This window comes from Suillus clintonianus, assembly GCF_016758775.1.
Source record: "Suillus clintonianus strain FC179 chromosome Unknown DEU56scaffold_15, whole genome shotgun sequence".
Lineage (NCBI taxonomy): Eukaryota > Fungi > Basidiomycota > Agaricomycetes > Boletales > Suillaceae > Suillus > Suillus clintonianus.
Window position 1 is genome coordinate 432,850 of NW_024539239.1, and position 20,905 is coordinate 453,754.

General features: G+C 48.6%; 7 protein-coding genes across 7 annotated transcripts; 5 read left to right on the plus strand and 2 right to left on the minus strand.

Annotated features, from left to right (window-relative positions):
* Window positions 1–67: 67 nt before the first annotated feature.
* Window positions 68–2,217, plus strand: DEU56DRAFT_786566 (actin family). Its single transcript, XM_041352374.1, has 10 exons — window positions 68–260; window positions 320–434; window positions 497–565; window positions 636–759; window positions 811–955; window positions 1,001–1,156; window positions 1,215–1,390; window positions 1,446–1,581; window positions 1,643–1,705; window positions 1,769–2,217. The coding sequence occupies exons 1-10, from the start codon at window positions 163–165 to the stop codon at window positions 2,034–2,036; spliced, it is 1,350 nt and encodes a 449-aa protein (XP_041211642.1). The 5' UTR covers window positions 68–162; the 3' UTR covers window positions 2,037–2,217.
* DEU56DRAFT_753675 (uncharacterized protein) lies at window positions 2,215–3,167 on the minus strand (the record flags this gene model as incomplete). Its single annotated transcript, XM_041349731.1, has 2 exons — window positions 2,215–2,272; window positions 2,338–3,167. 2 exons carry the CDS (start codon window positions 3,165–3,167, stop codon window positions 2,215–2,217), a joined length of 888 nt encoding a protein of 295 aa, XP_041211643.1.
* A 2,127-nt stretch (window positions 3,168–5,294) lies between these two features.
* On the plus strand, window positions 5,295–6,649 carry DEU56DRAFT_156310 (uncharacterized protein). Its single transcript, XM_041344810.1, has 5 exons — window positions 5,295–5,364; window positions 5,425–5,928; window positions 6,132–6,154; window positions 6,216–6,395; window positions 6,452–6,649. Exons 2-5 carry the CDS (start codon window positions 5,614–5,616, stop codon window positions 6,543–6,545), a joined length of 612 nt encoding a protein of 203 aa, XP_041211644.1. The 5' UTR covers window positions 5,295–5,364; window positions 5,425–5,613; the 3' UTR covers window positions 6,546–6,649.
* Window positions 6,650–8,117: 1,468 nt separating this feature from the next.
* On the plus strand, window positions 8,118–8,813 carry DEU56DRAFT_786586 (uncharacterized protein). Its single transcript, XM_041352375.1, has one exon. The coding sequence runs from the start codon at window positions 8,269–8,271 to the stop codon at window positions 8,674–8,676; it is 408 nt and encodes a 135-aa protein (XP_041211645.1). The 5' UTR covers window positions 8,118–8,268; the 3' UTR covers window positions 8,677–8,813.
* Window positions 8,814–9,864: 1,051 nt separating this feature from the next.
* Window positions 9,865–11,495, plus strand: DEU56DRAFT_978664 (uncharacterized protein). The gene is made up of 5 exons (XM_041359706.1): window positions 9,865–10,875; window positions 10,929–10,958; window positions 11,016–11,048; window positions 11,100–11,204; window positions 11,264–11,495. Exons 1-5 carry the CDS (start codon window positions 10,057–10,059, stop codon window positions 11,324–11,326), a joined length of 1,050 nt encoding a protein of 349 aa, XP_041211646.1. The 5' UTR covers window positions 9,865–10,056; the 3' UTR covers window positions 11,327–11,495.
* A 1,694-nt stretch (window positions 11,496–13,189) lies between these two features.
* Window positions 13,190–14,931, plus strand: DEU56DRAFT_786596 (uncharacterized protein). Its single transcript, XM_041352376.1, has 5 exons — window positions 13,190–13,410; window positions 13,466–13,948; window positions 14,009–14,137; window positions 14,196–14,367; window positions 14,426–14,931. Exons 1-5 carry the CDS (start codon window positions 13,273–13,275, stop codon window positions 14,767–14,769), a joined length of 1,266 nt encoding a protein of 421 aa, XP_041211647.1. The 5' UTR covers window positions 13,190–13,272; the 3' UTR covers window positions 14,770–14,931.
* Window positions 14,932–16,712: 1,781 nt separating this feature from the next.
* DEU56DRAFT_156407 (cytochrome P450) lies at window positions 16,713–19,210 on the minus strand. The gene is made up of 11 exons (XM_041344811.1): window positions 18,564–19,210; window positions 18,470–18,513; window positions 18,333–18,414; window positions 18,209–18,282; window positions 18,140–18,154; window positions 17,779–18,089; window positions 17,581–17,727; window positions 17,519–17,529; window positions 17,291–17,467; window positions 16,948–17,241; window positions 16,713–16,899 (listed from the first exon to the last, which is right to left on the minus strand). Exons 1-11 carry the CDS (start codon window positions 18,957–18,959, stop codon window positions 16,747–16,749), a joined length of 1,704 nt encoding a protein of 567 aa, XP_041211648.1. The 5' UTR covers window positions 18,960–19,210; the 3' UTR covers window positions 16,713–16,746.
* Window positions 19,211–20,905: the final 1,695 nt, after the last annotated feature.

The following is a 20,905-nucleotide window of genomic DNA, read 5'->3' on the forward strand; positions in this document are numbered from 1 at the left end:
TGAAGGGTGATTCTCATAAGAAATAGTAGACTCTTGGAGGGAATGGCTCATTGAGGCTCAGGCCGTTCTCACGCACGCCGAGTTGACGTCCACGCGGGTCCTCAAAGTTTTGATCGCCGTTGGCGCACTCGCAGGACCTTTCACCCCGTCGTGAGCTCTGAGATGCAGCCTCAGACCACGGTCATATTGGATAATGGTGCCTCTTCAATCAAGGCTGGTCTAACCAGAGGACCTGAGGGAGATGACGACGACCAACCCAAGTAAGACTAAGACTGTCTGCTTTTGAGAAAACGCCTTGACGCCAGCGGAAACTCCAAAGATTGGTCCCAAACGCCATCGTGCGCTCAAAAGGTGATAAGACAACGTATTTCGGCCATCAGTTGGAACGATGTCGAGACTATTCTGCGCTTCATTACCGTCTGCCTTTCGAAAAGGTTCGTGATCAAAAATGTCATTCTTTTGTACAAATGTGTCATTATCTGTGGAAGCGCTGCAGGGTTATCTAGTGGACTGGGATGCGCAAAAAGCTGTTTGGGACGGCGTGTTCTCGTCCGAGGTTCTGAACGTGCGTCCCTCCCCTTGGTTCTGGTTCTGGTTCGGGCTTGATGAAAACATTGTGCTTGGCACCATTCCAGGTAGACACCGCCGAGTCCTCGTTACTTATCACAGAACCGTACTTCAATCTACCGAATATCCAAGATGTTTACGACCAGTTTGTCTTTGAGGAATACGAGTTTCATTCCTATCACAGATGTACACGTAAGTTGCATCGTTTCGGCCCTCTTTCGCATCAACTGAGCCTTTTGTAAGCGGCTGCAACGATCCCCTTTGGCCATCTCTTTCAAGCGGGCGGACCTTCACCACCCGAGTGCCTTGTTGTCATCGACTCAGGGTTCAGCTTCACCCATGTAGTACCTATCATCAACCATCAAATACAATGGTATGCCGTGAAGAGGTGAGTTATGTGAATGAACCAGAAGATTACCGCTTATATGGTTAGACTCGATGTAGGCGGCAAGTTACTAACTAACCAACTCAAAGAACTCGTCTCATACCGCCAGTGGAATATGATGGATGAAACTTACATCATGAATCACGCCAAGGAGACATGTTGTTATGTGTCTACGCGATTCTTCGAAGACCTCGAGACCTGTCGGTAAGATCATGTCCGTTTAGCGATCGCGCAATCACACATTACCTAACCCCCTGAAAAGCTCGAATCCTAAAAAGAACATCATAGTTCGGGAGTATGTACTGCCAAATTTCTCAATCAACAGACATGGCCGCGTCAGGCTTCCCAACGAGGAGTTATCGGCCACTGACCAGGTCCTTCACATGGAAAATGAGCGATTTACAATTCCTGAGTTATTATTCCGTCCCGATGACATCGGTCTGTTCTGATCACTTTGTATACCGCACCACCAAATTAACAGCATGATCTTTAGGTTTAGAACAATCGGGGCTGGCAGCAACGGTGGCTGCGTCTATCTCGCTCCTTCCTCATGACCTTCGAGGCATGTTTTGGGCGAATATTGGTCTGATCGGTGGTAGTACCAACTTCCCAGGATTTTACGAGCGATTGTAAGGCCCTTTATGTCATGAACTTATCGAGACAATAATAGTACTAACGAACTATCCGCAGATCATCCGAGCTGCTGTCACTTACCCCTATCGAATATGATCTGCAGATATATCGATCAGAAGAGTGCGTCCGACAGTCACTGATCATTTTTTTTCTCCATGTTCAACGCGATGATACATTTATCAGCGCTGTGACAGAAGCTTATCGCTCCGCACTTGCTTTTGCCAATGATCCTGCGTTCTCTAAGAACGTTGTTACGAGGGATGAGTATTTTGAGAGCGGGAGCAATGCCTCGCGGAGGAAATTCCATGGATGGCAGTCGTCTGCTCCTCCTGGGGATACGGATATTAGCAAAACGACTCAGGAGTCGGTGATCGAAGAACGGGGTCAGCTAAGTCGGAAGCCTAGCCGTCCACGAATACGCACGACCTCTACATCTGGCCGCCGAAGATAGAGGAATCCAGACCTCCGGTATTTGTGGGTCGACTACATTTAGATGTATACATTTACACTGAAGCTTGGCACCCTTAGGCGGAGGCGTGAGCTGATGTCAAGTCTCCATATTTGTACATTCAACCATAGTATCTGCATATAGATGTAATAAGTATACAACTTCAAAACGCCGATTCAAGCTACTCCTCGTCAAGGGCACTGGATTCGTGATCGCTTGGCATGTTACCCGCGAGGATACTAAAGATCATTTCCAGTTAGTCAGAACCAGGAACAGATCAACAAGACATCGCTAAATGAGTCACCTTTCAAGAGAGGCGACATCCCCAAGCAAGCTCAGAGGTTCCTTTGTGTTCGGATGATTCCTGATATCAAGCCAGATCTCGGCCGGTAATGCGAAGGACGCCACCGAAAGCTTCGCTAGCGTGTCTTTGGCTTCATCGTCCAGTTTTGCATGTACGGATTCCAACCGGGTATAATCTTCTCCCGCCTTATCCTCGAAGCGCTCGAAATCTTCGTTACACAGTTCGAATACTAGTGCGGATTGGTTTGTCCGGCAGACACGAAGGCGCACCCCAAATGTCGTCCACTGCTTGTAGTCGGTCCAGGGGAACAAGATCTTCGTCTGGAGGTCAGATCTGTCATTCGTTACAGTGCTGCTAATGGGGATGAAGAAGTCCTCAACCACTGCCAGTGATGGAAGTGGCGTATCTCTGGATACAAAGTGGACGATCACGTCTTCACAAGTACTGCCATCCTCTTCGTTCCAATGCACGAGGGATGCAGTGACAAGCCCGAGGTAGCGCCCGGGGTTGTACTCGCGGATTCGGCGATGGATCTCGGAGTCTTCTGGGTATTGTTGTGCGATCTCTTCCGTTGCTAACCTGAAGGTGATATATGTCCCTGGGCATATTTTTCCGCTTGTGCGGGTTTGCGGAGGTGCGAATGTGTCAAAGGATGCTGTGAAGCCATCTGCAGATAGGCTCTCGGAGGTGCTGTGCTGCCGCGCAGAGGAAAAACCCTCAAACGACGTGTAGGCGCCAGCGCTTGGACATTCGGCACTAGACGGAATCCAGTAGGTGCTCGAAAAAGATGGTGACAGTGGCGATAATGGTTGGAGGCGTTGTTGTGGCATGTTGATGGACAGGTGATGCAGTGATGACGGTTAGTCTGGTACTGGTAAATTTGGCAGTGCCGCTCTAATTTATGTGTTTTCGGAGGTCAAAGTGGTGTGGAAGCCAGCTGTGGTGCTTGCGCCCACGTCAGGGCCCAAGCGTTGTGGCAAGATCTGAACAATAGTGCGAATGTCTGTTGATCATTTCAAAGCGTGTCTCACTTTGATGGGGCTTTGTTTGATGGTCCACCTCGCACTACCCAAGCGTCTCCACAGTGAGCGGAGTGTCACGTAAGTCCGATATGGGTTGTTCTACATCGAGTGTTTGCATTCCTCCAAGGTTGTGGACACCCTAGGCCTATTGGGCCCACGGGTCCGGGTACTCTCGTCGGCCCACTGATTGTAACGGCGGTGTTCCACTAATCTATACCGTTCTACAATAGCCGCAGTGTATAATTACTCCTGTCAGGGTGACAAGATAACGGGGGGCGTGCTATTTCATTATTATTTTTCTCGCAGCTTTGTAATCTCCACTTGCAGAAGATATCTCCGCTCACGTCCTATGATACCAAGAAAATGAAATCAGTACCTTTTCCTTGGTTGTCTGGAAGGACTGTGCGTGTGATCTTCATCGCAGATCATGGTCTCGGCCCCTCGATTTCGTCACGGTGCTCGTCAGTGTCCCCCCGGATTTTCTGGATGACGGTAAATCTGCGCCCATTAAACACCATGAGGACTGCTGGTCATTTCAATTTCGATGCCATGACGTGCACGTATGCCGTTCGCTTCACGGGGGGCTATGGAACGTTATAAATGATAGCCTGGTGCGTCGAAGCAACAGACAGGTTTTGGGGATTATGCTTTTATTCGAAGTAATATTGTGCTGTTAACGTTGATAGGAAACTCTGCAATCATCGACCGATGTCGTGGTACACATGATATCGCTCATCTCGCCAACGTTCCGTCAACTTTATCACTCGCCAATTCATGCTCAAAGATACTCACCCCTATGGAAGGAGCAACATTGCGTTCCTCCTAATGAAGACTCGACGCCCAGGAAACGTCCACGACACCATGCCGTACGAACAATCAACGCCCAACGTCACAAGCGTCAACGTTCCAGCATAACCCCGGAGACTATTTATGCACTTTCCTGCTATAGTCCTGTCTTTAACGTCAACCTCCCTCGCTAGCCAGACCTATTGAAGAAGAAACATTGCGTTCCTTCTAATAAAGACTGGACGAAACGAGAACAAGGCTCCATGCTCCATGTGTGCATAGCGAGCCAAGCGACCGGAGTGCCGTTTGCAATATCACATTTTCTTTGTTTGAAAAAATCCCGTTCTACCAATGTGTCCTCTTGGAGCTGGCCCTATATGCAGACAGCATTGGAGTAAAATTTACGTGTCCCGTTCAATTGAGTTGACTAGGTATGAAAAACCTCGTTCATTGTCATCTTGGGGTTTTGCCCCATGCAGACGCTCGCGACCTGTACCGGTGAAGGCTAATGCGCTAATGGGGCGAAGAGCTGTGGAAGCGCAACTTGAGCCCTCTCCTTGGTAGTACTTGTGGTGCTATATTTATGTGCACCGCGGACATGATGTCTATGACCTTGCAGATCCGCGCCCAATCACATACGAACACAACGTGCAAGATCCGACGAAGGCCAACAGTACCACAGTGTAGCGAATCTGGTAGATATGATGCCCAGCAGCCTTGAGTGCACGCGACTAGCACCACGATTGAGATTATTAGCACACAGTATTGCACACTCCCATCGATCGAATCATTGTGGGATTGTACTTTACTATGCAGCATGACTTCTTCTGGTCCCTGGTATGAGGAGTCCAGTCCCAATTTTGATGTTATTTAATAGGCGATTGAAATTCGCGTTCTTTTGTGCAAAGCAGACTCGGAGAGCGATGTAGATCTCGAGGCTCCACATTCCGGCTGCGGGAAAGGCACTTCCGCATCGCACACATGGTCTTGCGTCTTGCAAGGCAGGGGTGACTTCAACCAGGAAGGGCAAGATACGAACAATCCGTAGAAGGCGCTCGATCATGCTCGATATTCCAGACGAGATCTGGGTGTGGAGGAGGCAGCCAGAAGTAGACATTCTCGGAGATTGATATAAAACCTTGATGAATGAAAGTCTGGTGCAGACTCTGCAGAACGGCTAACCGCCAAACAGCAAGAGCTTGTGAGTGGAACTTTCAGGGTGGGTAATTGAACTTCATTCAAGTTCAAGTTGAATATTGAAAACTGACTCGGAATTAAGCGACCGTGAGACCGAGTCCGCGCCAAGAGCAACACGATGGCAGTGATGCACCATGTAGAAGGTTCCTGCCGCAAAGTTCCTACTAGAATTTCATGACAATGCGCGATCAGCGCTGTCACGCTCAGCCTCACAGTGCTTCGCTGTACATAGGTTGGCGCTAGATCTGAACAAGCTGATCGATGTGTAGTGATGGCCCATGGTAGCGGTCATAGGGCCATCATGCAGCATCATATGTTCTTTTTTACGCAATTCGCTCAATTGAACATGCTGTATTGGGTACAGTGTTCTGCGCATCATGAAGCTGAGAGAACCTATCAGAAGTTCTTTCTCTGTCATGATGATCCCCGCTCCTCGGACATCCTTCAAGTTCCTGCAGTTTCTTGGCAGTTTCTGGCTGTAGTATTTTGCCGCGCCTGCCTGGCAGAACGGGAGCGTTTTGCCAACACCGATGGCGACATACTTTTCCAAGTTGTTGGTATGTCAGGTGACAGAGCATCAGAACAGGTACGTTCCCGTGTCGCGTCTCCCAATCGCTCCTGTGGCTAGCCATTGTTCCTGCAGTTGTAGACTCTTCTTGTGAGGGCTCTTCATCAAGAAAAAAATATGTACTAGTAACTGATCGACTCTCCTGTCTTCAGACCTGCAGACAGCCGCTCCCTCGGCTTTTTTGTCTCGATAAAAATGAACAAGGCTTTGACTTCTAGCAGGTACTCAGTGACCTCATGAAGCGGTAAGTTTGGTAGTGATTCGCACATGTCGCTCTCTTATCAAAATTATCATCTCTTTCTTAGCCGTTCAAGCTGGAGGATCATGGACCTCCAACTCGATGCCATGTCGAAGGACTTGCATGTTGGTGGTGCAGGTTCTCGCACGTGGTTGAATCCCACCGTGGGCCCATCTTCCTATCCTTTCAGCGCAAGATCACGGGAATTTGACATCCCTTACCTATACACACCTGGTCTGGCTTCGAGGTGTGTTTGTTACTGGTGAAATTCTTTGTAAATCCCAATGTTGATAATCTATACAGTGGTCCATGGGCGTGCTCAGCCTCCCTAAAGACGCTTGCTAACCAACACCATGCTGTTATGGGTGAAGTTTGCTATGACTCATTCATCCTGTGACTATTTTGTCAGGACGGGCGTCGAACAACAAAACATGGAGACTACGCTCTATTTCGTGGTTGCAGGCAGGGCATTCTAATTTTCTTACATCGTCTTAACAACATATTGTTGTCACCTACGAACCCGAATGAGAGAAAATTGTGCCTTGGATACGAAAGGTTTGTCCCGTGGACATCAGAAAGCCTTGCTAGCTGATTTGTGGCTTCTCAGAGACTTCGTTTGTCAAAACAAGAAATTGAGTGATCGGTACCGCGAGCTATATGGCCGAACACAAGCAGGCATACCGGTCTAGCGCTGTTCTTTATCCCGTTTACCATTCTACTTCATTTCCCGCCATTCCAACTGCTCATTTTCCACTATATCCAACTGCTCATTTTCCACTAATTTTCGTCCCTTATGAGACCAGGGTCGATCCAGGCTACTACCATCAAATCCGAAGTATTCAGATGATCACATCTCCATTGATCCACCTCCTTCTGCCTTTCCAGCCATCCACGACCCAACGCTCTTTCGTGGCTCATCGAGAAATGGAGACATCCTCTCACTCCATCCGCTAGCGAGCCTAGGCGAATTTATATGGTCACGACAATCCCAACGACCTGTATAGGAATATATCTCGAGGTAAGTTAAGTGGCTGCCTGTCATTTTTTATGCCAATCTTTTGATGTTCCGCAGCGGCAGGTGCTGTTCTCCATTGCTTATCCGACATGCCTCGCAGGAAGTGAGCCTGGCTCAAGCGAGAACGGATAGAGGCCTACCCACCACCGAAGGGACGCCTCGTGCGTGTCACATTCAATCCTTGTGCAATGTGTATCGTGTACTCAGCGCGTCAATGCTGCTACCTGGCGTCTATGCACCATTAGGTGAAATAATGTACATGCAATCTACCTCTACATTCAGTTTGCGCAAACAATAAAAAAATATAGGACGACCTCCAACATGGAGCGGTGGTCCTCAGGTGATTGGAAAGCCGACAGGTCAGACATCTTAGCCCGTGCGTGGTCATCTTAATGGATATCGCAATTGTGCGCTGCAGTGGCACACCTCGAGAATGCCCTATATCTGATGAATTATGTCAATATGACAGTGATCCCGACGCTAATCGAGAAGTGGAATAGCTCATGGATGTTTTGTAAATGCCATCCTATATAATGAGAATGCGTCCATGAACAAGTTTCACTCGGCCCCCCCAACTTCACGATGAGCCATTCACCCGTCACTCCTCAGTCTCCTCCACCTACTACTCCTCCAGAAATGCCGAAGCATTGGAAGGTCCCGGAGGATGACGGTACTTTGCTATCACACATCAAAATCCTTGCATTTCGTGTACTCTGCCTCATCTCGATCACTCGGCCCTCCCTAGGTGTTCACTGCTGGCTTACCAAGAATGATGATGCAGAGTGGGAGAAGCATCGAAAGATGGTTTGTGATAAGCTTAATGCGTCAAATGTTGTGGTTAGCGCACGCTTTATATATGATGTACATTGCACAAGTTCAAGTTAACACATTTTAATCTTGTAGGCAGGGCTCGTATTGACGACAAGCGCAGTCTATCTGACTACGCAGCCGCCGCCTACAGAAATGAATTTATTGCCCTACACGACACTGGCATCATACATATTCTCTATTCTATCCTTCGTGCAGGCGATGGGGAGTATGCTGGCGGGCGTTGCTGTTATCGCCGTGTATGAATCTTGTGATAGGGAATGGACTTTGAAGATTCATGGCTGATCCGTCAGGGAGCTTACTACTTCATTGCCCAGGTCCTCACCTCCACTTCCGCGTATGTCGCACTCTTGTGATTATAGCGAGCCCCAGCCTTTCCTTCGTCGTCTCCATCATATGTCTCATGGCCGGTGAGACCCTCGGTTCTTCTGCGCAGCCCACTGACAGATTATGTGCCCTAGCATTGATGATCGCCGGCATGACGTCTGGTGTCTGGTTCATCCGGTTAATTGTTTACCTTGAAGTCGTATGCTGGATATGGGTACCATTCGTTTTCCTCTGGTGTGCTGTTCCGGAGGAGTTTTGGGACACTCACTTGATGAAGGTTGGAGATATCGCACATTCTCTGATGCGAGTCCCCAGACCCTGGCGGAAACGACAAGGATCAATGCCGCTAGGAAGGTAGAGCTTTGTGAGAATAGATTACGCGGGACATAGGAGGGATACTTCACAATTCGACCCTCGGGAACTCGATGACATGACTTAAAGAGGTTCGCAGGCCGCATGTACCAACTTTAATCAAAACTATTTTCTTCGTGATAGAGCGAATTCACTGAACTCTAGGTCTCACGTTATTGAGCGAAATCAGAGCTCTTCCGAGTGAAAGTGGAGTCAGCTTCAGCAGTGGCGAAGTTTGAGCGCGTGTCGTTGGACTTTGAGCCCAGGGGTCCCACTTTCCATCAAGTGGTACGATAAGTGGTAGAAAGGAATTCGAATTAATCCTGATATTATCCTCGAACTGTAGATCATGTAGGTCAAAAGTTCGAGGCTAAGGAATCCGTCGAGTTATAAGTCGCAGGCATGAGTACAAGTCTGGAATGGAGACCAAGGCTTCCTGACTTGAAAAAAGCCAATAGTGAGTCTAGTGAATATAAACGGAATTGTGTCCTCGACGACCTCACATGAAGCCTGCACGTACGGGCGGATGCCGGTTTTCCTGGATGGATCGAAGGCAATGTGGTTAGAGTGAGAGGCTGACATAGTGTGGTTACAAATGACGCGAGCAATTTTCTCCGAGTGCGATGAAGAATTGGATACTATTTAGAAGTGGCGAAGTCCGTTCAAGGGTGACGACCCTTTAGATTACACTGTCTGCATTGCGGGCCTCCGCTCGTAGGGCAATCACCCGTGAAATGCGTTGACACAGGGAACACTAAGGAAGGACATCGTCCTTCAAACCTATTCGCATGTGAGCCTGTCGCCTATCACGCCAACAGCGGCCAGCTTTCACGAGGAGCAAGATGGCGAAAGCCTGATGTAATTGTAGAGATTTGCCTTGGGGATCTGATCGATGTAGATATGGATATGTTCTGCTTGCTGCAGGATCTTCCCTTACTCGTGTATTACAGGACCGAAGATCCGGATGGCTAGACCGAGAATTTGGAAAACGACGTTGAACCAAAGATACGGTATCGACAAGAGTCCACGCAGCGTTTCATAATCATAGGGCAGTAGGCAAGTGCACATGTGGGTGTGGCAAGGCTGTGGTGCAGTGTCAAATGAGATAGAATCTTCTGACTTCGAGGCTTGAAGCCCTGGGAAATATATATGGAGATAGGGTTATGAGATATCATTGATCATATGATGGAGGTTGAGTTCGAACCTCGAGGACTGCTCGTGGGATGCAGTTCAGTACTTACGTCACATTTATAGTTGTACGTACCCTGGGCCACGACTGCCAGTCACTGCAGTCTAGTGATCGTATACCGGCTGTCAAAGATCACCAGGCTGCTCCCAGGGCTCGCCTTTCCTCGTACAAACGTGTTCAAACCTTTGACCATTCAAGATGTCCTTAAAGCAAGGCCGAAGAAATCGTTCCTGGGCCAGCCGTTTACTAGCCGCGCTCTTTCGTCCATTCATGCCAGAGGAGGCTCCTCCAGAACTCCCCCTCCTATTCTTCAACAGAACTGATGCACCTACTAGTACGGCGGTCACCAATTGGTACTCGGGGATGGTCAATATTGATAATCCCGATAATCGCTACCTCACGTGTTTGCTTAGTCGCATTGACTACTGCAAGTGCAAGGATGACCCCGGGCACGAATTCCTTGTATTCTATTTCAGACATTGGATCTCAGGCTCTTTAGCAGAGGCTGCTGTATGTATCGACCGCACTGTGGTACTAGACAATGGGTCTAGTCAATCATTGGAAATCATCTCTCCCTCTCCCTCATCGAAAGCCAATGCAGCTATCGACCACGCACATCTTCTCGGTCCACCTGACGATGCAGTCAGACATCTCCACTCTCAACATGGGCGCTACAGGACACTCTGTACGCTCACGTTTTCTTCACCTTCCGCACCTTCAGCGCTCCACGTAGCTGCTATTTTATCCCTCGTCCACCACCAAGCTCCTTCTTACCAGTTGTACGAGAGACAATGCTACTGGTATGCTGATTCCGTGTGGATCAGCCTGAAGAAGATTTTTGTTCCGAATCAGGAATCGTGCAATGATCATAGCGCACGCTCTCGCTACTGTGGAATCACATTAGGACCGTCACCTGCCACTGTCCAGGCTGTTTGCGCGGCTTTTCCGCCAGAGTGGCAGAGGACAATGGGTAAGCTCACGCAGACAAGACAGCGCCACGAAGCAAACCTAGCACAGGTAGGCTTATTCTCATCAAATATGGTCTTCATTCATAGTAATGGTTTTTGCAGAGTCGACAAGAAGGGTTCGCAGAAGCAGAGGTGGGCTATTCTTAGATGATGGGTCTTCATTTGTTGATGATACTTGTCTTTCGGCAGCAAGCTGCGGATGAACGGGTTCGCCGAGCACAGGTCGGCTATTCTTAGAATGTTCTTTAGTTAACAATACTTATCTTTCGGCAGCAAGTCGCAGATGAACAGCAGCAAGTCGCACATGAATGGAGGCGAGTCGCAGATGAACAGCGGCGAGTTGCGGATGAACAGCGGCGAGTTGCGGATGAACAGCGGGTAAGCTACTTGTTCTCAGAACATATGTTATTTGTTTGTTGATTATGATTATTGTCCAGGCCGAAACTGAACAACTTCGCGCAAAGCTTGCAGCTTTGGAGGGCAAAACAACTGCTATTTGATTCAGAATGCCTTGCACGGCCTTGTCTGCATTACTTCATGTTCCTTCATTTTTCGGTTTCATTTACATAGATCATGGTCTCGCTTTGTAGTTCGCGCTCAGTAAAGTGACCCGGTTCCGCAAGATACTAATATAGACTCTAATCATATTGACATGGGCAGCATTTAACTAGGGATCCATATGAAGTCACCCGACGAACAAATGTACAGAAAAACTGATACTTGGTTGTAAGTGTGGGGACATCGAGAATGTCTACCTCAAATTCATCGTCTTCGAGTTCATCGTCATAGACTGGCGAGGCGGATCGGCCACCTTCTTCTTTCGGAACCAGCTAAGGTAAAATAAGAGTGCGTTCTGTCGTGTTCTGTCGTGTTCTGTCGTCTACAACAACCTAGCGAATGAATCAGCCAGATCTAGCAAGCCCAAAAGACGAAAAAAACTTGTCCGAAAAGAACGTCAACGACTTGCGCAGCCTGTCGTTTCGGTTGACGCACTCGTAGTTCGCAGGGTTATTGCTTTGCTGGCTAGTAATCTTCGATGAAGAATATCTAAGAAAAGGAGTTTTATATTCTTGATCGATGGCCAGCATCAACAATGAAAGTAAAAGTGGGGTAGGCCACACATCCGTTATTTGCCCTCTGAAGGACCGATCTCAAATTTGCACGCGCGGAGTGAAACAACAGTAGGCAGGAGCATTCTTTAATCCCGGACTGGGGATCACGGCGTGCTGCGTCTATCTCCATTGCAAGACTGCGAGCGGTACCCGGAATCAGTGTCCCAAACGTCCACTAAAAACATATTTCATTGGGCAGTGGGAACGGGTAACAAGGCAATTCGAATTACAGTTGTGTTGCCCTCACGAACAACATACTTGATCGTCCTGGGAATCCACCGGTTCACCAACTCATTGCCAAGCAGCACTCTGCAGAATCACCTCGTAAGTTGAACTAAAAGTTACACGACGGGCTACTCACTCGCAACCACCTAGGACACAGTGGCTTGAACACATTCAGAACACCATCCTTTAAGTCATCCGGAATCGCACCCATCTTCTCTCGAGCACTACGCATAGCGCCAAGGTTTGTTGTTGTGCAGGTATGCGTCGTCCAAGAGAGTGAACGGTCCACGGAGTGTCACGTACGACAAAGCCCTTGGCAAGTTGGGTGTCGAATCTCGAATTCGGAGGCAAAGAATGTGACCAAGCACGTGACCGCGTTCAAGTTAACGTGAGGGCGCTCGACTCCGCCAGTTCAGGATGATTTGACCCCGTCGGATAAGAAAAGGCTCATGCAAAATTTACGCCACCAACTAGGTTCAATGAGACTTCAGTCCCAGTCTCACAAGCTTCGTGTCATCTTCAATGCTTTGGGTGGTTTTGTCGACGATCCCCGCATCCCTTGGGTAGATCGGAAGATTTCACGAACGTTCTCATCCTGTCGAGCATTCGTTGCGGAGGTCTGGACGGGACTGGATTGACCGAAGAATCGTGACACATCGCAACCCCTACTACGATTTCTCATCGAGCACGATGGAATTTCCATTGTCTTTAGCGAGATATTCTTCCAAAGAATTTGATTTTCTCGGGCGGCCTCAGTCGTTGGCGATCGGGCGTAGAGACGATATGTATCATCAATTAGGAGTACGCTGGATGGATGCCGATTTTTTGGGATGGATTGAAGGCGACGTGGTTGGGGTGTGAAGAGTACTTAGTGCTTGCAAATGAAGCGAGCGGTTTCCCCCGAATGGGATGCTGATTGGCAATCCTATGGCGAGTGACCAAGCACGTGACCGCGTCAAAGTAAGCTACAGTCCGTGACCATGTCCATTCCCCGACTCCGCGAACATAAATTGTCAAGTGCTTCAACATTTATTACTTATTTAGGATGTTTCAACTCTTTTTCTCCTTGCGTTTCTCCCATTCTCCAGCTCCCGTTTGCTGTCTTGACCATGTCCACTTCTGCTGTCGCTCCTGCTTTCAACCGCCGAGTCGTGGAAATAGCCAGCATGCTCTCTCTACAAGCTCCTGGCGCGAACGCTCATTTTGATATGCTGGAGGAGTGGGGGCGTGATGTTGCACTTTTTTTCGTGAGTCCCTTTACTTATCAGAATTATTCATCGCTGATTGTAGTTCTTTGCCTAGACTTGGCTCCATACCAAAGAACACAAGGAACCATTCACACTCACAGCAGTCTCCAACCTCCGCACGACTTTCCAAGATCAAGTGGACACGCACCGACACCTTTCTTGGCTGTCTTGGGGCCGCCTCTGGCTTCCTCTCACTGTCGAGGCTTCAAGAGCAGCACTGCGGGCTCTCATCGTGGAACTTGATATCGAGGATCCTCTCGCTAGCCACCAGCAGTCACCACCTGCTGTTGCCACTGTGCCCGAACTGTCTAACAACAGCAAAGGTAAAGATCGGGCTACGCCCCCTGCTGCTGATCACAGCCCGGATCCCGCCCCTCCTACCGATGAGAACGACGATCCTCAAGACTCGACAGATTCTGCTAGTTCAGACGACGGGGGAAGAAACAAGGAGATTCCTGCTCGCACTTCCACACCTCGGGCTAAACGTCCTCGAGAGCCATCACCGCAAGTCGACGCAAGGCCTTCTAACGACCAAACGGTGCTTATGTTTCCTGTGGTTCTGCATCTCTCAGTGACTGACGCTAGATTCCGTCTACAGCATTCTTCGCCCGCGAGCCGTTCGTCCAAACGGCCTCGACTGTCGGGTTTCCGCACGCTCAGGCTTTCCCACAAAGGTCGCTCTAGTGGCGAGCTGATGCATCACTATGACTTGCGAGACCCTTGCGAGGTGAGCTCCTGAGTCTACGTCGACCCTCGCGCCCGCTTAAACTCCTTTATTGCTATAGGTCGCGCATAAATGCAAGAGATGCACAGCAAAGCCCTCAGCGAAGCCCTGCGTCACAATACTTCGTCAAAATACACAGACTAGCCAGTATGTGCTGTCTGAGCGCTGCTTGCGCTGCCTTCTAGAGAAGCGCAGGTGCGAGTGGCCCGCTGGTGCTGTTGTAAAGAACACTGGTATGTTTCTCTTGCTTTGATGGCGTGCTGGCTTGCTGAATGTGGCTTGTCCTTGGAGAGCGCCGTGTGCGCGTCAAGTCAGGACATTCGTTGCTCACCGAGGACTTGTCGGTTGCTCCAAAGGGGCTGGAGTCAGTCTTGGGTCAGTCAAGCGCCTCTGCCCACCAGGTAGTTAGCAATTTGGCGCATAGGAACACGGTGAAGGCAACTTCTTCGACTGGGCCTGCACCAGGCCCTTCTTCAGCTACTGCGACAAAGCGGGCGAAACATACCTCACACAGTCTCCCACAACTGCCGACGTTGAAGGCCGAGGACGACCTCGATGCCATTGATGTCCATGCTTGCCCATATTTCAAGCCTGAGGCAATCGATGTCAAAATACAGTCATTGACCGTCATTTGAGTTCGAAATTTTCGGAAGTCTACCACAACACAACCTGACACAATCTCGAAAATCGCTTTCGGGGATGTCACGATAGATAGCTAATCTACTTCGAACAAAATTTTGAAGAACATCAAACGAGATGTTATTCCGCAATGAAAAGTGCATAAATCTTGGTGTTATCGTACGTTCACCATCATTTGAGTTCACCCAAAAAGGCAGATTTATTCCCTAGTCGCGCACTTCCTCGCTATGCATCTGACTCATCCTCTTCCTCGTCAATGTGGGCGAGTGCCGGCTTTGGAGTTCGTGTTTATCGGATCTCGCTTATTTTGCTTCGGTGACACTGATAAGATACTATTGAGACACTCTGCACCGGCAACATTCTGGCAACATACACACTCATCAGCTCCCTTGCGGAATAGAACAGTGATGTGCTTGAAGGTTGTTTGCATGTATTTCTTCAATCTACGAATCCGATTCTAGTTGTTTTGCTTTCAGGGACGTATAATAGTGAAAATTTCGCAACAAAACATAACATCGCACAGTTGTTCGAGGTCTTTCATACCTATCATTACTGCCAATATGTAGTTAGGCACATAACTCGTATGATAGAACAAAAACGTTACATGGGATAGTATCAAATTCGAGTGTCATACAAGGTAAACGCAAATGATGGTGAAAACTCAAATGACGGTCAATGACTGTAATCAAGAACCCCGTGCCAGTTGAAGGTGGGGATGAAGAAGTTGTAGGCCCTAAAGTAGTAGTCGACGGGGAAGGCATTAATTCTGAGCTTGCAGACACCGATGATGGGCACGTGGACCATGGGCGCTCTCTGATTACCCCCAGCAGCTCCTCTGGTAGCACCTCGTGCGGTCCTGGGTATCGCACAACTGGCGTGCAGGTCGATATTCGAGTTGATTCTATCGACGAAGCTATCAACATTATTCTTTGCGCTACTGATCCTGAGCTTGAACGGTCGAGTTTCTACGACAACCATGATCACGGTGAAGTGAAAACCGTGCGCCGCATTATGTTGGACTGGCTAGCTCCCATGGACTGGCGCTCTACCTGTAACAAGTGCACTGACTTCCTTGCTGCTGTCAGAGACTTGGAGGTGGCTCAAGATCAATGAAAAGCGGTGCAGCGAGTAGCAGAGCTGGGCGCTGCCCTTCCTTATGCAAGATGTGACAAGGACAGTTCAGAGGCAAAATGCGAGGAAGTGTCTCGCTCGGGGACATGCATGTAGTGACTTGGTTCGTAGTTTCGTTGCTTGATTTTGATTAAGAAATGGCACGGAACATGTTCATCATACTTGATTTCTGCTTGTCTCGCCAATCTCATCAACATCCCAATCACCAGGAGGATGAACCAAACTTTGTATGGCACTGATAACGGGAGTCACGAGTGCGTCGTTGAACAACGGTGGTCTTCTTTGTGAAATCGCGAAGCTTATGAATATAGCAAGGTGTTGGTATGCGCGGGCACTGGCGATATGAAGTGCATCAATGAAATTCGAGTCACTCACCACTACGATTATGTCTGCTGCAGTACTGACGAGCATGGTCATGGTCAAGCAGAACCCCAACGGCGGGCCATGTGCACACCGAAGTAAATGCCTTCAGCATACCATGGTAACCTCAGACATCGTACTTACGGGTGCTTGCAGATCGGTATGGATGCGGATGGCTCGCGTGTTACGTGTTATAACAACGGCTGGTCGTTTTGGTTTTTCTGTTCGCAAAACAACATTGTCGAGGTCGTCGAAGATTTGTGAATGTCATCTTCGAGTAGAAATGATGGCGGGAATGACTGGAGGAGTTTTGTATGCTGCGTTATGCTGCCAGACGGCCGTGTGCGCGTATTGCGCATGCCAACATTTGTTCCTCCTCATAGTCCTCGAGGACATGCATGTGCGTGTTATCTAAGAGTCCCAGCCACGAATAAGTGAGGAAAACATAGGAATATCTGAACCTGCTAGTGCAGCGCAACCGATCATTCATACCGACGAACTTTCAAAGGTACTCCAATACCATCTTCTCCAACAACCCGTGGACGTGGCAAAATCCCCCTCGCAACCTCAAGCTGAGTATCCGGTCCATCCCGCATCTCAAACACGAAGTTCTTCACAAGAACCAATAGAACCGCCTGTATTGCAGTGAGCAACATAGAAACTAGCTGATTTGTCGCAATCACCTTGAATTCTGCAATCGCAAAATCTTTTCCAAGACACGTCCTCGGGCCGTCGACGAATGTCAGCAAATGCCTATGACCTTGGACTTCCTTGGCCTTCCCACTGATGCCCCCTTCAGCCAGCCAACGTTCAGGCTTGAATTCTTTTGCGTCAGGTCCCCAGATGGCCAAAGAGCGGTTGATTGTCGCGGCTGGTACCGTAACCAATGTCCCCTTCGCTACATAGATATTGTCCGTCATTTCCCCAGAAGCATTGCACACAGGTTCGCTCAAGGGAATAACGTCATCTGCGACTGCCTGTATATCTATTGTCAAGATATCTGTTCGCACAGACAGGCGCACTCACAAGACGAGTGAACTCAGGTATCGGAGGATGAATTCGTAGAACCTCGTGAACAACCGCATCTAAATATGGGAGATTGGCCTTTAATTGGTCATATGTCGGATCAGCACCAAACGCAAGTAGTTCTTCTCTGAGTCTGGTTTGGGCATCGGGGTGTTGCGATAGCTCGATCAGTGCCCACTGATCATCACATGAATGGCGCGCGCAGACATTATCAGACAGCAGACTTACCGTAAGACCAACTGCGAAGGAAAATCAGCCAATATGATAGCTCCGGAAAAGAATCAACTCACCGGATGTCGTCTCATAACCCGCAACAAGCAAGACCTTCATCTGCAGGATGTCAGCTTGCAAATCATGGCTATCATAATCTCCACAGACCTGAGCCACTACTTCCTCCTCGGACATATGAAGCTCGGCATCCTGGCCTTCAGATTTGACTGATCGTCGCGTCAATCAAGGGAATACAATGAATCATGTGGAAAGCGTACGCAACAATCCGATGATGGACTTTTCCTCGTCCATCTCGATCATATTCGCATCCTTTTCCCTACGACTGCGAATCAACAAGTCGTTCGATATTTCTCCCATGGTTGCACTAAGTTTTTTGAACAGCTGCGTCCGCTTATTGGGGATCTTGATAATGGCAGGAAACACAGACGCGAGCAGTATAAAAGCGTGGTTCACTCCTGAGGCCTGTGAGTCGTTTCCGAAGGTATCAAACACCTCGGTCACGCTGGCGCGCTGTCCATCAAGCGAGCCAAAATCATGGGAGAAACCAGCAATGCCGACAGTATCCAGACTGATGTTGTGTCATTTTCGAGGCTTCAATGACAAAAAATTGTCGCGTACGATATATGATTCATCCTTGAGTTGTTTCGATCAGGAATGCTACTTTGTCAAGCCAAACAAGCTACGCACCAGTTTTGAACTTCAATGACAGCGGCATTCCCGTCTTTGCTCGATTCTATGGCAGTGTCCCATGCACCTTTAGCCTGTAACGTATCAAGCTCAGAGATGCATTTCCCACATTGCGAATCCTTACCTTGTATGCTGAGTCATAAAACACTGACGTGAGTTTCCGTATAGCTGCATTAGTGAAAGCTGGCGTAAGGGCCTTCCTCTGTCTGATTCCAAGGTAGTCGATTAGTTTCTGGCGCGAGGACAAGAACTGAACAGCACCTCCTGTGGTTTTCGCCATGAGACCACATGAGCCCTCTGCCGATCTGACAAGAAGATATCAGATAGATAAGGTAAGAAGAGGACGTTGACATACTGATACCTCTAAAAATGTCAACATAATGGGTGTGTGTGCATAGGTCCATGTCTCCCGGGCATAAAAATGTGCTATAGCTTTTGGGTCACATAGCACAATTGTCGTTTGTCCGAGGACGCTCGGAATCATATACGCTACCCCATATCGCGTCGCCCACTGTTCATACATTGCACTGCTATCATGAGATGACTCGAGGTCATGCGAAACTCCATATACGAAGCTGGTACGAGGTGGGCCCCGCAATTGAGTCGTCTTCAATCGCCAGCGAAGCGCCCTTAGGACTTTGACAAAAGCCCATAGTGCAGTAAATGAACCAGCGACATTCAGCGCGCCAACCGAACGCACGGTTGTCCAGATACTTAATGTAGAGGTTATAGCGATAGTAGATGCGTTCATTGTTGTGTTGGATTGGATGTAGAACCTGTTGGGAGATTTATAGCCATGTCTGTGGCAGCGGCCATGACAACAAAATTCACCGCCTTCTGGTCAGAACAAGACTGTAGAATGCAGGGGCGATGCCCTCAGCATAGTGATTATTTATAGAAGTCGAAACCTATGTCTGATCAAACATCAGGGGCTTAAAATTTTTGCCTCTTGCAAGATTTCAATCAAAGCAGATCTATGTAGACCTGGCTAGAGCGTTCCAGAGCACTCGAAATTACCTTTTGATTATAATTCCACTGGCGGAAAAAAGTGGTAAAATGTCAGTTTCCCCGCTGTGTGAATTGAAAATGTGACGCCTACTTGGACCTGAGTAGATGATGCGAATATTAAGCAAGAGCCCATTTTGAAGGTGACAGGTGACCGTCGGCTGAATGTCGGTGTGCAGCCTTACACGGAGATAAGTTCGTGCCGTGGTGATTCGACAGCTAGGCAGCCCACTTCTGGCTAAGTTCTTGGGAGAAAGGTGTAACACGGGTGATAAACAGCACCCATCTCTTGCGGTTGCTTGGGCTACTCAATTCAACTGAGAGCAGAATCGCTCCCAGGATGGGTGCCACCTTGAGACGCACAGTATATATCAGTCAACAGTGACTGGGCTGACAGCGGTCCTAGCGCAGGTAAGAGAACAGATCTGAGGACAGCTCCATCAGGGAAAGCTAGATCAGGCGTGCATTGACCGTGATACCGACGACCTGGGTGACTGGGGCACAGTTGAATTTTCCTCGACTCCCACGTTAGTGGGAGGGAGAGGGTTATGTCACTGTCAGTTCCAAACCGCTGTGGGAACATTTCGAAATAAAACTATACAGTCGATGGATGACAAAGCGGTACCTATGCATTCTAATAGTTCCGAAATTCAGCGGTAATTCTTAGCTTGGTCACTCACTAGAACTCACTAGCACTATTCATATAGACAACGTCTGGACCCCCTTCTTTCGTACGGCTTTGGATTACCTGGCTTCAATGAGTTGATGAGAGTCGTAGTCACGGGGAGCATGTCGCTTGCCGGGGACTATTAATGGAGCTTCAACTTCAGTAGCCTGCCGCAGTCATATAACTTAGGGCATATTAATCAAGTTCGGAGTCGGGGACTGGCGCACAGGCGCCGCTACAATACAGACATCCATCCGAGCATTAAGGCGATGAACAAATGGACCCATGGTTGAACGTTGAACTTGCATCAAATAGTCTCCGAAATGCACGAGCAGTTGAGCCAGGCAGACTATGGTTCATGTGGCAAAAGTACAGCGAATTGCTGATCGAGAACAGAGGATACGAGAGCACGGTAAATTAGTTGTGTTGGTCCGAGGAACGTATTATTGATGAGTATTATAATTTACATGGGCGAAGTTCTGTCGACATCTCTGATCCAAGTCGACAGGATGGCTATCATGACAACACGCATATTCAGTACAGGTGAGTATGTGAAATTGCTACCCATTTGATGGATGTCGATGAGGGTGGCCTTGTTACTTGCATACTCTGCAAATGTGTCGCACATACCTTCTCCGTTTCGTTGGGTTGTGAGTTTCATTTTACCTGCAATCATTGCGTTGATCACCCGCTTACTGCTCAGATCATGATCATCTGATTTACGTTGAATTGACAATTGTGCACCTTTTTCTGCAAATAATTTCAAATACTACATCAACCGAAAGCGGTTGTTTGGATCCAAGGGCTTTGCCACACAAAGCTGCACAATCCGATGCAGCCGCTATGTACCGTCTCCCGAACCTTACGTTGTCCTTCAGCACGTTCGCTCTTGCCTCTCACGACCATGACAAGATCAACACTACGCGCATCTCACAGGACCTCATGAAAACTCCTGGGAATACATATAATATTTTCCTGAGGTCGACAGATTTCAGCATCGTGAGCCGGGGGTGGAGCTCAATGGT